General features: G+C 40.2%; 1 protein-coding gene across 7 annotated transcripts; it reads right to left on the bottom strand.

Annotated features, from left to right (window-relative positions):
* Window positions 1–10,103: 10,103 nt before the first annotated feature.
* On the bottom strand, window positions 10,104–14,576 carry cp075 (OB DNA-binding domain-containing protein C16orf175). Of its 7 annotated transcripts, none has more exons than XM_045714275.1 (3): window positions 14,193–14,343; window positions 13,933–14,099; window positions 10,104–11,839 (listed from the first exon to the last, which is right to left on the bottom strand). In XM_045714275.1, the coding sequence occupies exon 3, from the start codon at window positions 11,726–11,728 to the stop codon at window positions 11,465–11,467; it is 264 nt and encodes an 87-aa protein (XP_045570231.1). In that variant the 5' UTR covers window positions 11,729–11,839; window positions 13,933–14,099; window positions 14,193–14,343; the 3' UTR covers window positions 10,104–11,464.
* Window positions 14,577–14,991: the final 415 nt, after the last annotated feature.

Consider the following 14,991-nt stretch of genomic DNA (forward strand, 5'->3'; position numbering starts at 1 on the left):
GTATTGATTTTGTACTTGTTCAATAGTGTAGCAGCCTAACAAATGTAGGTTGACATTCTATGCAATGTGCTAAGTTGTCTAAAATGGAAGACATTTTGCAAAGTTTGATCAGTGGTTGCAGGTGGTAGGAAGGATACAATGGTTTGTGGGATGACAATAGTCGAGTTCCTGCCCGACGAAATTGCAGACGCATGCCAGATCTTACAACGCCTGGGTAAGTATTTTACGTATCAGCTAACCACACACGATATATACAAAAGTATGGACACCCCTTCAAATTTGTGTATTTGACTATTTCAGCCACACCCGTAGCTGACAGGTGTGTAAAATCAAGCACAAAGCCATGTAATCTACATAGGTAAACATTGGCAGTAGCACGGTCTTAAGAGCTCAGTGACTTTCAACGTGGCACTGTCATAGGATGCCACCTTTCCAACAAGTCAGTCAAATTTCTGTCCTGCTAGAGCTGCCCCAGTCAACTGTAAGTGCTGTTATTGTGAAATGTAAACGTCTAGGAGCAACAACGGCTCAGCCGCAAAGTAGTAGGCCACACTAGCTCACAGAACAGGATCAACGAGTGCTGAAGCGCATAGCACGTAAAAAATGATCTATCTTGCAACACTCACTACCAAGTTCCAAACTGCCTCTGGAAGCAACTTCAGCACAAGAACTGTTTGCCGGGAGCTTCATGAAATGGGTTTCCATGGCCGAGCAGCCGCACACAAGCCTAAGATCACGATACCAAGCGGAAGGAGTGGTGTAAAGCTCGCCGCCATTGGACTCTGGAGCAGTGGAAACGCATTCTCTGGAGTGATTAATCACTCGTCACCACCTAAGAGTCCGACTGACAACTCTGGGCTCGGCGGATCCCAAGGGAACACTACCTGCCCGAATACATAGTGCCAACTGTAAAGCTTGGTGGAGGAATAATGGTCTGTGGCTGTTTTCATGGTTCAGGTTAGGCCCCTTAGTTCCAGTGAAGGGAAATCTTAATGCTATAGCATACAATGACATTCTAGGCAATTCTTTGCTTCCAACTTTGCGGCAACAGTTTGGGGAAGGCCCTTCCCTGTTTCAGCATGACATTGCCCCCGTGCACAAAGCGAGGTCCATGGTTTGTCGAGATTGGTGTGAAAGAACTTGACTGACCTGCACAGAGCCCTGATCTCAACCCCATCAAACACCTTTGGAATGAATTGTGAACGCCGACTGCGAGCCAGGCCTAACCTCCTAACATCAATGCCCGACCTCACTAATACACTTGTGGCTGAATGGAAGCAAGTCCCCGCAGCAATGTTCCAACATCTAGTGGTAAGCCTTCACAGAAGAGAGGAGGCTATTATAGCAGCAAAGGGGGGACCAACTCCATATTAATGCCCATGATTTTGGAATGAGATATTCGACAAGCAGGTGTCCACATAATTTTGGTCATGTTGTAGCAATCTGTCAGTAAACACCATTGGTTGATGCATGCCATGTCTGAGCAGGGGAGTGCGACCCATGTGATATACAGTGCCTATAGAAAGTCTCTACACCCTCCTTGGATTTCTTTAAATTTATTGTATTAAAAATGGTTTTCTTTTTTTGCCTATGCTCTACATAAAATAATGTGGAGGAGAAATTCTAACTCTTACAGATGAATGAAAAATAGAAAACAAATATACACTACCGTTCAAAAGTTTGGGGTCACTTAGAAATGTCCTCGTTTTTGAAAGAAAAGCCAAAAAATGTGTCTATTTAAAATAGCATCAAATTGAGCAGAAATACAGTGTAGACATTGTTAATGTTGTGAATGACTATTGTAGCTGATTTTTTTTATGGATTATCTACATAGGCGTATTATCAGAGAGGTCCATTATCAGCAACCATCACTCCTGTGTTCCAATGGCACATTGTGTTAGCTAATCAAAGTTTATCAGTTTAAAAGGCTAATTGATCATTAAATCAAATCAAATTTTATGTCACATGCGCCGAATATGACAGGTGTAGACCTTACAGTGAAATGCTTACTTACAAGCCCTTATTAACCAACAATGCAGTTTTAAGAAAATACCTACAAAAAAGTAAGAGAAAAGGGAAAACAATTAAAGAGCAGCAGTAAATAACAATAGCGGGGCTGTATATGAGGTACCGGTTCAGTGTCAATGTGCGGGGGCAACAGTATCGAGGTAATTATGTACATACAGGTAGGGTTATTAAAGTGGCTATGCATAGATAACAGAAAGTAGCAACAGCGTGGGGGGGTGCACCACACGGTCAGGTCTCTGATTTCCTCCCTATAGGCTGTCTCATCATTGTAGGTATCAACACATCCACCACGCTGATCCTCAACACAGGTGTTGTGTCATCAGCAAACTTAATGATGGCGTTGGAGTTGTGCCTGGCCGTGCAGTCATGAGTGAACAGGGAGTATAGGAGGGGACTGAGCACGCACCTGTGTTGAGGATCAGCGTGGTGGATGTGTTGATACCTACCCTTACCACCTAGGGACGGCCCATCAGGAAGTCTAGGATCCAGTTGCAGAGGGAGGTGTTTAGTCCCAGGGTCCTTAGCTTAGTGATGAGCTTTGATGTCACTATGGTGTTGAATGCTGAGCTGTAGTCAATGAATAGCATTCTCAAATAGGTGTTCCTTTTGTCCAGGTGGGAAAGGGCAGTGTGGAGTGTAATAGAGATTGCATCATCTTTGGATCTGTTGATGTGGTATGCAAATTGAAGTGGGTCTAGGGTTTCTGGGATAATGGTGTTGTGAGCCATGACCAGCCTTTCAAAGTATTTCATGGCTACAAAGTGCTACGGGTCGGTAGTCATTTAGGCAGGTTACCTTAGTGTTCTTGGGCACAGGGACTATGGTGGTCTGCTTGAAACATGTTGGTATTACAGACTCAGAGGTTGAAAATGTCAGTGAAGACATTTGCCAGTTGGTCAGCGCATGCTCGGTGTACACGTCCTGGTAATCCGTCAGGCCCAGTGGCCTTGTGAATGTTGACCTGTTTAAAGGTCTTACATCGGCTGCGGAGAGCTTAATCACACAGTCATCCGGACCAGCTGATGCTCTCATGCATGTTTCAATGTTACTTGCCTCGAAGTGGGCATAGAAGTTATTTAGCTCATGTCACTGGGCAGCTCTCAGTTGTCCTTCCCTTTGTAGTCTGTAGTAGTTTGCAAGCCCTGCCACATCCGACGAGCGTCGGAGCCGGTGTAGTACAATTCGATCTTAGTCCTGTATTGACGTTTTGCCTGTTTGATGGTTCGTCGGAGGGCGTAACGGGATTTCTTCTAAGCTTCCGGGTTAGAGTCCCGCTCCTTGAAAGTGGCAGCTCTACCCTTTAGCTCGGTGCGAATGTTGCCTGTAATCCATGGCTTCTGGTTGGGGTATGTACGTACAGTCACTGTGGGGAGTGCAGTTTTAGTTTTAACTTCTCTCTGTGGTGGTATGTAGACAGCTACAAAAAATACAGATTAAAACTCTAGGTAGATAGTGTGGTCTACAGCTTATCATGAGATACTCTACCTCAGGCGGGCAAAACTGAGATGTCCTTAGATATTGTGCTCCAGCTGTTGTTTACATAAATGCATAGGCACCCGCCCCGTGTCTTACCAGAGGTTGCTGTTCTGTCTTGCCGATAGAGTGTTCAGCCACGACTCGGTGAAACATAAGATATTACCGTTTTTAATGTCCCGTTGGTAGGATATAAACTCAGCAAAAAAAGAAACATCCTCTCACTGTCAACTGCGTATATTTTCAGCAAACTTAACATGTGTAAATATTTGTATGAACATAAAAAGATTCAACAACTGAGACATAAACCGAACATGTTCTACAGACATGTGACTAACAGAAATAGAATAATGTGTCCCTGAACAAAGGGACAGTCAGTATCTGGTGTGGCCACCAGCTGCATTAAGTACTGCAGTGCATCTCCTCCTCATGGACTACACCAGATTTGCCAGTTCTTGCTGTGAGATGTTACCCCACTCTTCCACCAAGGCACCTGCAAGTTCCCAAACATTTATTGGCAGAATGGCCCTAGCCCTCACCATCCGATCCAACAGGTCTAGAAGGCCAGCATCCCAGAGTCACCTCTTCACTGTTGAAGTTGAGACAGGTGTTTTGCGGGTACTATTTAATGAAGCTGCCAGTTGAGGACTTGTGAGGCGTCTGTTTCTCAAACTAGACACCCTCAAATGTACTTGCCCTCTTGCTCAGTTGTGCACCGGTGCCTCCCACTCTTTCTATTCTGGTAAGAGCCAGTTTGCACTGTTCTGTGAGGGGAGTAGTACATAGCGTTGTACGAGATCTTCAGTTTCTTGGCAATTTCTCGCATGGAATAGCCTTCATTTCTCAGAACGGAATGGACTGACGAGTTTCAGAAGAAAGTTCTTTGTTTCTGGCCGTTTTGAGCCTGTAATCAAACCCACAAATGCTGATGCTCCAGATACTCAACCAGTTTAAAGAAGGCCAGTTTTATTGCTTCTTTAATCAGAACAACAGTTTTCAGCTGTGCTAACATAATTGCAAAATGGTTTTCTAGTGATCAATTAGCCTTTTAAAATGATAAACTTTGATTAGCTAACACAATGTGCCATTGGAACACAGGAGTGATGGTTGCTGATAATGGGCCTCTGTACGCCTATGTAGATATTCCATTAAAATATCTGCTGTTTCCAGCTACAATAGTCATTTACAACATTATCAATGTCTACACTGTATTTCTGATCAAACAAGGACATTTTTAAGTGACCCCAAACTTTTGAACGGTAGTGCACATTTTAGATACAGTGCATTCGGAAAGTATTCAGACCCCTTGACTATTTCCACATTTTGTTACATTACAGCCTTATTCTAAAACATATTAAATCTTTTTTTTCGTCATCAATCTACACACTACCCCATAATGGCAAAGCAAAAACAGGTTTTTAGAAATCTTTGCAAATTTTATTCAAAATAAAAAACGGAATATCACATTTAAATAAATGTTCAGACCCTTTACTCAGTACTTTGTTGAAGCACGTTTGGCAGCGATTTCAGCCCCGAGTCTTCTTGGGTCTGACGCTACAAGCTTGGCACACCTGTATTTGGGGAGTTTCTCCCATTCTTCTCTGCAGATCCTCAACCTCTGTCAGGTTGGATGGGGAGTGTCACTGCACAGCTATTTTTAGGTCTCCAGAGATGTTCGATCGGGTTGGAGTCCGGGCTTTGGCTGGGCCACTGAAGGACAACTTGTCCCGAAGCCACTCCTGCGTTGTCTTGGCTCTGTGCTTAAGGTCGTTGTCCTGTAGGAAGGTGAACCTTCGCCCCAGTCTGAGGTCCTGAGCGCTCTGGAAAAGGTTTTCATCAAGGATCTCTCTGTACTTTGCGCCAAGCGGGCTGTCGTGCCTTTTACTGAGGAATAGCTTCTGTCTGGCCACTCTACCATAAAGGCCTGATTGGTGGAGTGCTGCAGAGATGGTTGTCCTTCTGGAAGGTTCTCCCATCTCCACAGAGGAACTCTGGAGCTTTGTCAGAGTGACCATCGAGTTCTTGGTCACCTCCCTGACCAAGACCCTTCTCTCCTGACTGCTCAGTTTGGCCAGGCGGCCAGCTCTAGGAAGAGTATGTGGTTCCAAACTTCTTCCATTTAAGAATGATGGCAGCCACTGTGTTCTTGGGGACCTTCAATGCTGCAGAAATATTTTTGGTTTTTGATCTGACATGCACTTCTTCTTCTATGATATAATGGCGGTCAGCAAACCAATGTTAAAGGTGCATGCCACCACCTACTGTGCTGAAGTGTGGCCAATCACGGTTTACAACATTTCTAAATCGTCCTACCTTGCTTACCCTCTGGAACGCTGCTGCTACTCTGTTATTATCTATGTATAGTCACTTTAATAACTCTACCCTTATGTACATATTACCTCAATTACCTCAACACCGGTGCCCCCGCACATTGACACTGTACCGGTATCACCTGTATATAGCACTGCTATTGTTATTTACTGCTGCTCTTTAATAATTTGTTATTATTATCGCTTAGTTTTTTTAAGGTATTTTCTTAACTGCATTGTTGGTTAAGGGCTTGTAAGTAAGCATTTCACTGGAAGGTCTACACCTGTTGTATTCGGCGCATGTGACAAATAACATTCGATTTGATTTGGTAGACTGTAAACTCTCATTCCAGACTTACATTAAGCATCTGGTTAAATACCTGGTTAAATAAAGGTGAAATATATATCGTTTTTATTTTAACTCAGTACTTTGAGAAAATAAAAAATAGCCCTACTAACTTCTAATAGACCCTCCCCTATCCCCATAATCCCTTCCAACCCTGTTTAACCTCAATGACCCTACACTTCAAACTTTCCCTCTCTTCAACATAGTTAAAAAAATATAACACATGCACCACTGTTTCATCGACCATACACTCCAGACACAAACCATTCACATGCTTGCCAACCAGATGTAATGACGAGCGCAATTGAGCACACACCACCTTCCTTCCTAATCTGACCTTTGAATCTTGGTCCACCGACCTTTCTTTGGAGGGCATATAAATGCTGGCCCTTGTGCTCAGAGTCCGATCTCTTCTGACACACATCTATCAAAATGGCTCTGATCTTTCATTTGGCCTCACCTCTACCCAGTAGCACATTAATATCAATTATATTTTGTTTTCAAAGCTCTTTTAGCTAACTGGTCTACAATTTCATCCCCTTGCACACATGAATGGGAACGTGCTGGGACACAGCAGAATCTCACTAATACACTCATTCTCTCAATTCTCCATAATAACATTAATACCTCCAATAGTAGGTCACTCCTAGTAGATTTACCAGATGATAAACTATTCAATACAGACAGAAAATCTCTGACTTTCAACTGTGGGACCTTATATAGACAGGTGTGTGCCTTCCCAAATCATGTCCAATCAATTGAATTTAGCACAGGTAGACTCCAATCAAGTTGTAGAAGCATCTCAAGGATGATCAATAGAAACAGGATGCACCTGAGCTCAATTTCAAGTCTCATAGCAAAGTCTCTGAATACTTATGTAAATAAGGTATTTCTGTTTTTTATTTGTAATGTTGGAATCAGCTAAACTTTGAACATTGAGATATTAAATAAATGATAGAGACAAAGCCTTGAAAAGAAAGAGTTTGTAAAAAGCCACAAGGCTTTGTAATGTGTTTGATGGAGGAGAGGAGAGCGATGTGTTGATACAGGGAAGACAGATGGATATCTGTGGATTAGGAGGTGAGGAGTGAGGTCAGTTCCTCTGAAGGGAGTAATCAGGGTTGGTAACTGGTTACCTCTTTCCTGTGGAGCCATAAACTGTAAGGAGGAGTGTCTTAAGTAGGATGCATATAAACTGTGATGTCTGAAATGTTTTGCTGTCTGATTTCAGCTGTACAGAACCTTTGGGAATGATTCAACTTGGTTAAAGCTTCTCTATGAACCTAACAGTAATACATTTGTAAAAAAATTCTACAAACCTGTTTTTGCTTTGTCATCATGGGGTATTGTGTGTTGGTTGAGAAATGTTTTATTTAATACATTTTAGAATAAGGCTGTAATGTAACAAAATGTGGAAAAAGACAAGGGGTCTGAATACTTTCCAAATTCAATGTAAATATTCACCACCCTTAGTCAATACATTTTACCATCACCTTTGGCAGCGATTACAGCTTTGAGTCTTCTTGGTAAAGTCTCATAAGAGCTTTGCACACCTGTATTGTGCAATATTTGCCCATTATTCTTTTTCTTATTCTTGAATTATTTGAATTCCCCTCCCAGTGTCTGGTGTAAAGTAGACTGAAGCAAGTTTCACTCTTAGGTTTTTACCTGTCCTTAGCTCCATCACTTTCGTTTCATTCTGGAAAACTCAATTTCATATGATATGTTACGAATTGCAATTCATACAATACATTATGAATTTGCAAAACATATATTTTAAGATGAATGAAAAATAAAAAACACCTTTATTAGATAAGTATTCACCACCCTTAGTCAATACATTTTACAAACACCTTTTGCAGTGATTACAGCTTTGAGTCTTCTTGGTAAAGTCTCATAAGAGCTTTGCACACCTGTATTGTGCAATATTTGCCCATTATTCTTTTTAAAGTTCTTCAAGCTCTGTCAAGGTGTTGGGGATCATGGCCAGACAGCAATATTTAAGTCTTGCCATTGATTATCAAGCAGATTTAAGTCACAACTGTAACTTGGCCACTCAGGTACATTCACTGTCTTCTTGGTAAGCAACTCCAGTGTAGATCTGGGTTTGTGTTGTAGGTTATTGTCCTGCTGAAAGGTGAATTCCTCTCCCAGTGTCTGGTATAAAGCAGACTGAAGCAAGTTTCCCTCTAGGATTTTGCCTTTGCTTAGCTCCACCCTGTTTTTTTCATCCTGAAAAAATCTATTTCGTATGACGTTACGAGTTACAATTTATATGATATTTTACCAATTGCAAATTGTCAATATATATTATGAATTTGCAAAATGTATAATATGTTATGAATTTACAAAACTTGTGTTACGAATTCCAATTTGTTGTGACTAACATTAGCTAGGTGGCTAACGCTAACGTTAGCTAGATGGCTAACATTAGCTAGGGGTTAGGGTTAAGGTTAGGTTAAAGGGTTAAGGTTAGCTAAAAGAATTAAGATTAGGGGAAGGGTTAGATAACATGCTAAGTAATTGCAAAGTAGCTCAAAAGTAGTAAGTAGTTGCAAAGATGTTAATTTGTTACAATTGTCCGTGATGAGATTCAAACACACAACCTTTTCATTGCTAGACGTTCGCGGTACACAACCACACTCCTTTCGTGTTCGCCTTAAGTAACCTATCTTATGTAACTATGCCAAACATAACATATTATACTAATTTGAGTGTCCCAGATTTACATTTACTATGTTACGTCTAGTCTGAGACCAGTTTGCTGTAGCTGTTTTAAAATCACCAATGGCCTCATGGTGACATCCTTAAGCAGTTTCCTTCCTGTCCTGCAGCTCAGTTCAGAAGGACAACTGCATTTTTGATGTGTCTGTGTGGTTTAGTACATCATCCACAGTATAATTATTAACTTGACCATGCTTAAAGATATATATTAAATGTCTGATTTGTTATTGTTATCCATCTACCAATCACTGCCTTTCTTTATGAGGCTTTTGAAAAGCTCCCTGGTCTTTGTCGTTGAATCTGTGCTTGAAATTCAATACTTGCCTAAGGGACCTTACAGATGTTTGTATCAGGGACAGAGGAAGGGGTAGTCATTCAAAAATCATGCCAAACCCTGTAATTTCACACACAGGTCAATATAAGTTATGTGATTTGTTAAGACACATTTTACTTTGAACAAATTTAAGCTTGCCTAAACAAAGGGGGTGAATACTTATGCAATTACTATATTTTTGTTATTTCATTTTGTAAAAATGTGTAGAATTTTATTTTCACTGACATGGATTATTTTATGTAGATTAATGACAAATTACAATTAAATCAACATTTGAAAAAAGTTCAATGGGGTATAGACTTTCTATAGGCACTGTAGCAGGCAGGTCCCCTGCTCAGATGTTGCATGCATCAACCAATGGTTTCGTGCCACTTCATCGACTGTGTCACCGACTGACAGATTGCTACAACATATGTCGTTAGCTGAAATGTAAAATACCTATTCAGACGTTGTAATATCTGGCATGTCAGCAATGCCTGGGCTGAGGAATGCGCCCTGTGTTTTGGGTAGGTCCTAACTCTAACTGCCTTCGTGCTATGTGGGAGATGATGAATCATCTCTCTGCACCAGTATGACACTGTAGGCATTGAGCATTCCAATTAAGTCTTTCAGTAGTACTTTTAAATGTATACTGTATTTCACACGCTGCTGAACTCTCAAGACAGAAGTGGGGTAACTGTCATCTCAAGTTTGAAAGCAAAACTTATTGGAACCAATACTATTACCATTTGTGTAATCATATAAAAATCTACAAATTGTCACATTATTTTGATATTTCACCATCTTATAAACAGCAATAAGAATAACTATCAACAATAGTTGAGGAATGAATCTAAGGAATGAATCTAAAAGGAATCATAAGGCCTATGGACCGATATAACATTTAAAGTTGATTTGTATTCGTATTTTTTATTTAACCTTTATTTAACAAGTCAAGAAATTATACAATGGTACATCAAATGACAAAGAGAACAATAGTCTTCATAATGTTATACACATTTCATAATACTTCATAACATTGTTTCATCAAATATCAACCTACTCAGCTACCATAGAATCTGGCCATCAGGATTTCCTATGTTGCAACTGAATATAGAAAATATGTCATTGGCTCTTGGTAGCTTCTTGGCAGGACTTCTCAACCCATGTCAGTTGTAGCAGCTACTCAGTGTTGTAGCTAACAATGAGGACAACGAGGTACGGACCTTGCCAACATTAAAAAAATATATAATAATCTATCTTTTTTTTTAGGAACAGTTGGGGTCTCAACTTACTGTTGAGAGTTAGAATAGTAGAATACACAAGGTGCAATTTCAAACTTGGTGGGGCATCAGCAGTTTCCCTCTTCTTATATGCCACTCACTGACTGTCACTCAATTAGCCCATGTCAATATTTTTTTTTAGATTGTTAAATTAGTCTAGCCAGCTATCTAAATGTGTAGTAATCATGGCCAACTTTTTGCTGTTCTCCAAATAGTATTTTAGAGTGCGGACCTCACTAAAACTCAGACCCTGGACCCTGTTGTGCTTGTGAAATGTGATGGTTTATCAAAGGAGAATTGCCCTTTCAATGACTGGTTTTGGTTGAGTGGTTGCCTGTGCAACCACAGGAGAAAATAAACAGTATTTTGTACACTAGATTATTTAGTAAGTAGCAGCAACAACAGAGATAAACTAGGGAGTGAATCACACTTTATCTTTGGACAAATTTGGCATTTAGCAAATTATTAAAATGGCTATTAACTCACATTTGAATACTGAAGGTAAACAAAACCAAGTTCAACTATGCAAAATAAACAAACAAATTAAGCTAATTTCTAATAATTTGAGCCACTTGATATTAAGTAAATTGTTTTGTCATCAATTTGTCATACATTCTTCCAACAAGCAGGTTTTGCCCACTCATTTGTTCAGAGCACTGTCTAGTGTCTACCGTCACAATTCAGTAGTGGACTGGTGAGTTAACAAAAACTATCAACACCAATCAGATGTACAATTTTGTGTTCAAAATATGTACACTTAAGAAACATAACAATGAACTGCTCACAACCTCACATCCTGACTGAGATCCACACAGTGGAATGAGAAACAAAAATATCAAATTTCCTCATAAGACATTGATTGACATTGAGCTGCAGTCCGTTTATCATCCTTCAATGGCATGATGAAAGACGATGATCAGCAGGAAATGTGAATGAGGTGATCCTCTTGCTTAATATTAGGTGATGACACGGTTTCTTAATGACTCAGTTAAGTGTGTTTCTCAGTGCCGTTGTGGGCGAGCTTGGTTTTGTGCTCGACGTGAGGGCCCCTGGTGGAGTACTGTACCATCAGGAAGGGCTCCTTGGTCTCGCCCTCTCCTACAATACTCTCCTCATCTTCAGACTGGCCAATCCGCTGCAGGAGCAGGTAGCACCAACATCCACAGATGAGAACACCGAGGGCAGCAACAGCAATGAGGATCACTACGATTGTCACCACCCCAGTAGTTGGGCTGTGATCTGTGATGTACATGTTGCAACAGGAAGGTGACTCAGAGCATTGTCACAGAACAGGGTACTTGACAAGGTCAGCGTGGTATGGTCCCTCGCCGATTTTGGTGTTTTACGGTACAGCTTGGGAGACCTGGGGGTCACAAAAAGCAAATCATGTTGAATATTTAACTAACAAAATAAACCCTGTTGTCAGTGCTTGTATCTGCACATCTGAATCTGTTTACAATGAATTTTCGGACTCAACACAGAATCTAACCTCCAAATCCACCAAAGAAGCAAAAGTCTTGAAATAATGTATTGATACAAAATTAAGTTGATAGCCTACCACAATCATAAATTATCTATACGTTATATTCTGCATAACAGCGTATGCACTAATGAACTATGAACGGAACGCCTTTATGCTATCAATGCTAACGCATGTTTCAACTGTGCACGCCGAATCATTGCCCAGTAATACGCATTTATGTCTGTACATGCATGATACATCGGGTCGGAAGGAGAATCAAGACGCACTAGATGAGATTCCTTACAATTCCATTGAGACAGACGACGCGATCGCGTGTCTTCATCAATGTGCTATGCAGCAACAGCCCTGCCTGTATCAACATATAAAATCCATGGCTCTTCCTAAAGGAACCGATTTCATTCTAAAAAAAAATGCTAATGCAGTGTATTAAATACACTAGTAGCTACTCACGAAAGAACCGAACTTCAAGGCCCCTGTTTCAATGCAGGAAATGAGACCATGTGATGCACAATATATGGAAACAAATGTTATTTGTGCCGTCAATCTCTATTTTAAAGCAACAGTAGTAGCTATATTATCTTAATTGACAACGTGTACATTTAAAAAATATATATCACTTAATGTTTGTCTATGGACACAATTTTGAAAAGTGAAATAGTTATAGGAGCTCATAGATTTGCTGTGTTACCTTCTTGGTCATATCAGTCCTAGCTCAATGTTATGTGGTGGTGTCATGCAAATACTGGTAGATGCTCCAGACGCCAAAATATCACGTGATACATACTTGTTCCTGGAAGTTGGCTCGAGCTACTGTAAAGTATTTTTTTTTATGAACACAACAAATACAAAAAAACAGAAATATACAAACAAGAGTACATAAACCTAACAGACAGGGGTATTACATATCAAGATTCAATTTGTTAAATACTTTTATGGTGCATATTGCTTTTTCTTTCTCGAGTGATCTATATAAATGTATTACTTTTGTCCACTAGATAACTTGTCAATATTGCACTTTCAAATGAAGGATCTTATATATATATATATATATATATATATATGCAGTCAGTTTGAATAGTAATGTGCACACAATGTTGGTGGTGGGGTTAGAGGTAAGACTGGTCGATATTGTGATCGATTACATATAGATCCTATGAAAATGGACAAACTGCAACATGACTACCTGTTAATACAGTCTTATTGTGATGGTTACTGGTAAGTAAGCAAGCTCATCGTAAACTGCCCTACGTAGATCCACTTGTTGTCTTAGGCCTAAATGCCTTTAGGTTGAATGAATGAGTGGTTATGCTGCGGAAGAAGTCTTATTTCAGGATGTTTTGATTGAAATCCAGGCACCTTTGAGCGTTCCCAAGTCCATGGATTCACAAGGGTGTCATTGATTGTATAGGCGCTATTTATTTTCATTCATCACATACAATTGTGTGCTTCTGTAGAATTCACTTAAAAGGCACTTTTTCAATGTGTATGCATGACATAAGCACAAATAAATGAGATCATTTTACCACCAAATGAAACCATTGTTCATTCTTTAATTTCAATTCTTTGTCTTTTGTTTGAGTTTGTGCTTTCTTGCCCGGACTAGCTTTTTTTCCATCATAACCCTCCTCCAGCACTTCTGACATGTTTAGTGTATTATATGCATATATTGCTGATTGGCTGACAGTATACTAAGCGTATGACAAAACAGCCCTTAGCCATGGTATATTGGCCATATACCACACCCCCTCGTGCCTTATTGCTTAATTATAGCCTATCATAAACAGTGTTAGACTATAATATATGCATATAATGCACTTTCTATCATAAACGGTGATGGGCACGTACTTCTAGGCTATGATCCATTACCTTTGGCAATGAAATATCAGGCAGGCCAGAAACCACTCAAAACCAGTAACAATATTAACATTTTGCTAAAAATAAATGAAAACAAACAGGCATTGATAGCAACATACTGCTTATGCTTCTTTCTACGTGAGCGTCTGCTGGAGGTCTTCCACCTCCAACTTCCACATTTTTCTGTGAATCGCAGCACGTTCAGAGAGGTCTGCCATCTTTACCGCGCGCAGGACAGGTTCTGGAGAGAGGGCCTGGATCACCCCCATCACCATTACATAGTTACCTGTGTAAAATCAGGGGGTAACAAATCAAGTGTTTTGTTAAATGTTGTACATATTTTAGCTGCAGCTAGAAGGAAAATAAAAGTGCATCTCACCCTGAAGTAGGCATGGGTTGCCCTTAGGAATGTTGTTGACGCCATTGACAACGAATGTCCCTGTCTCGTCCAAAAGAAGCACCGTGTTGTGATCCGACCGAACTTCCAGTATTGTCCCTTGCATCCAAACCACAGAGACTACAAGCGCAGTGTTTTTCCATTGTCCCAGTCTTTTTATATTAAATTCGAGCTTGCCATTCAATCGGTTATCTTTTCCCTCTCGGAGTTGGCTGGAAAGAACTTTGATAGGAGGACTTTTCTTCTTTTCGCCTGAAATTTGTCCAGAGTCCATACCATCTGCGAGTGAAAACTTTCAAACGAGTTAGTTATAAAAAATATTTCGTGTGACCTTTGACGTAATTGTGATCAATTTCCGGGATGTTGATTTCAACGTTTGTCTTTTGTGTATCGTTTATATATATAGACGTGTTCCCCCATGTACTTTTTATATCGATTTGTCGTTAATAATAAAAATACAATAAATAGAACAATTCAAAATAAAAGCACACGTGGTGCTAACAGTGGGTATTATCAAAGATTATAAACTGGGTGGTTTGAGCCCTGAATTCTAATTGGCTGAAAGTCATGGTATATCAGAATGTATTCCACTGATATGACAAAACATTTAGTTCTACTGCTCTAATTACGTTGGTAACCAGTTTATAATAGCAATAAGGCTCCTCCGGGGTTTGTGATATATGGCCAATATAGGACATAGCCCTTAGCCGTGGTACATTCGCAAAATACCACACCTCTTCGTGCATTATTTCTTAATTATACATGACAATGGGAGTCATTA

Source organism: Salmo salar, chromosome ssa03 (assembly GCF_905237065.1).
Source record: "Salmo salar chromosome ssa03, Ssal_v3.1, whole genome shotgun sequence".
NCBI classification, from domain to species: domain Eukaryota; kingdom Metazoa; phylum Chordata; class Actinopteri; order Salmoniformes; family Salmonidae; genus Salmo; species Salmo salar.

Coding starts and splice junctions, on each gene's coding strand:
- cp075 (XM_014192938.2), bottom strand. CDS start 14,484: ATGGACTCTGGACAAATTTCAGGCGAAAAGAAGAAAAGTCCTCCTATC. Junction 14,100..14,192: donor CAACCCATGCCTACTTCAGG/GTGAGATGCACT, acceptor GATTTTACACAG/GTAACTATGTAATGGTGATG.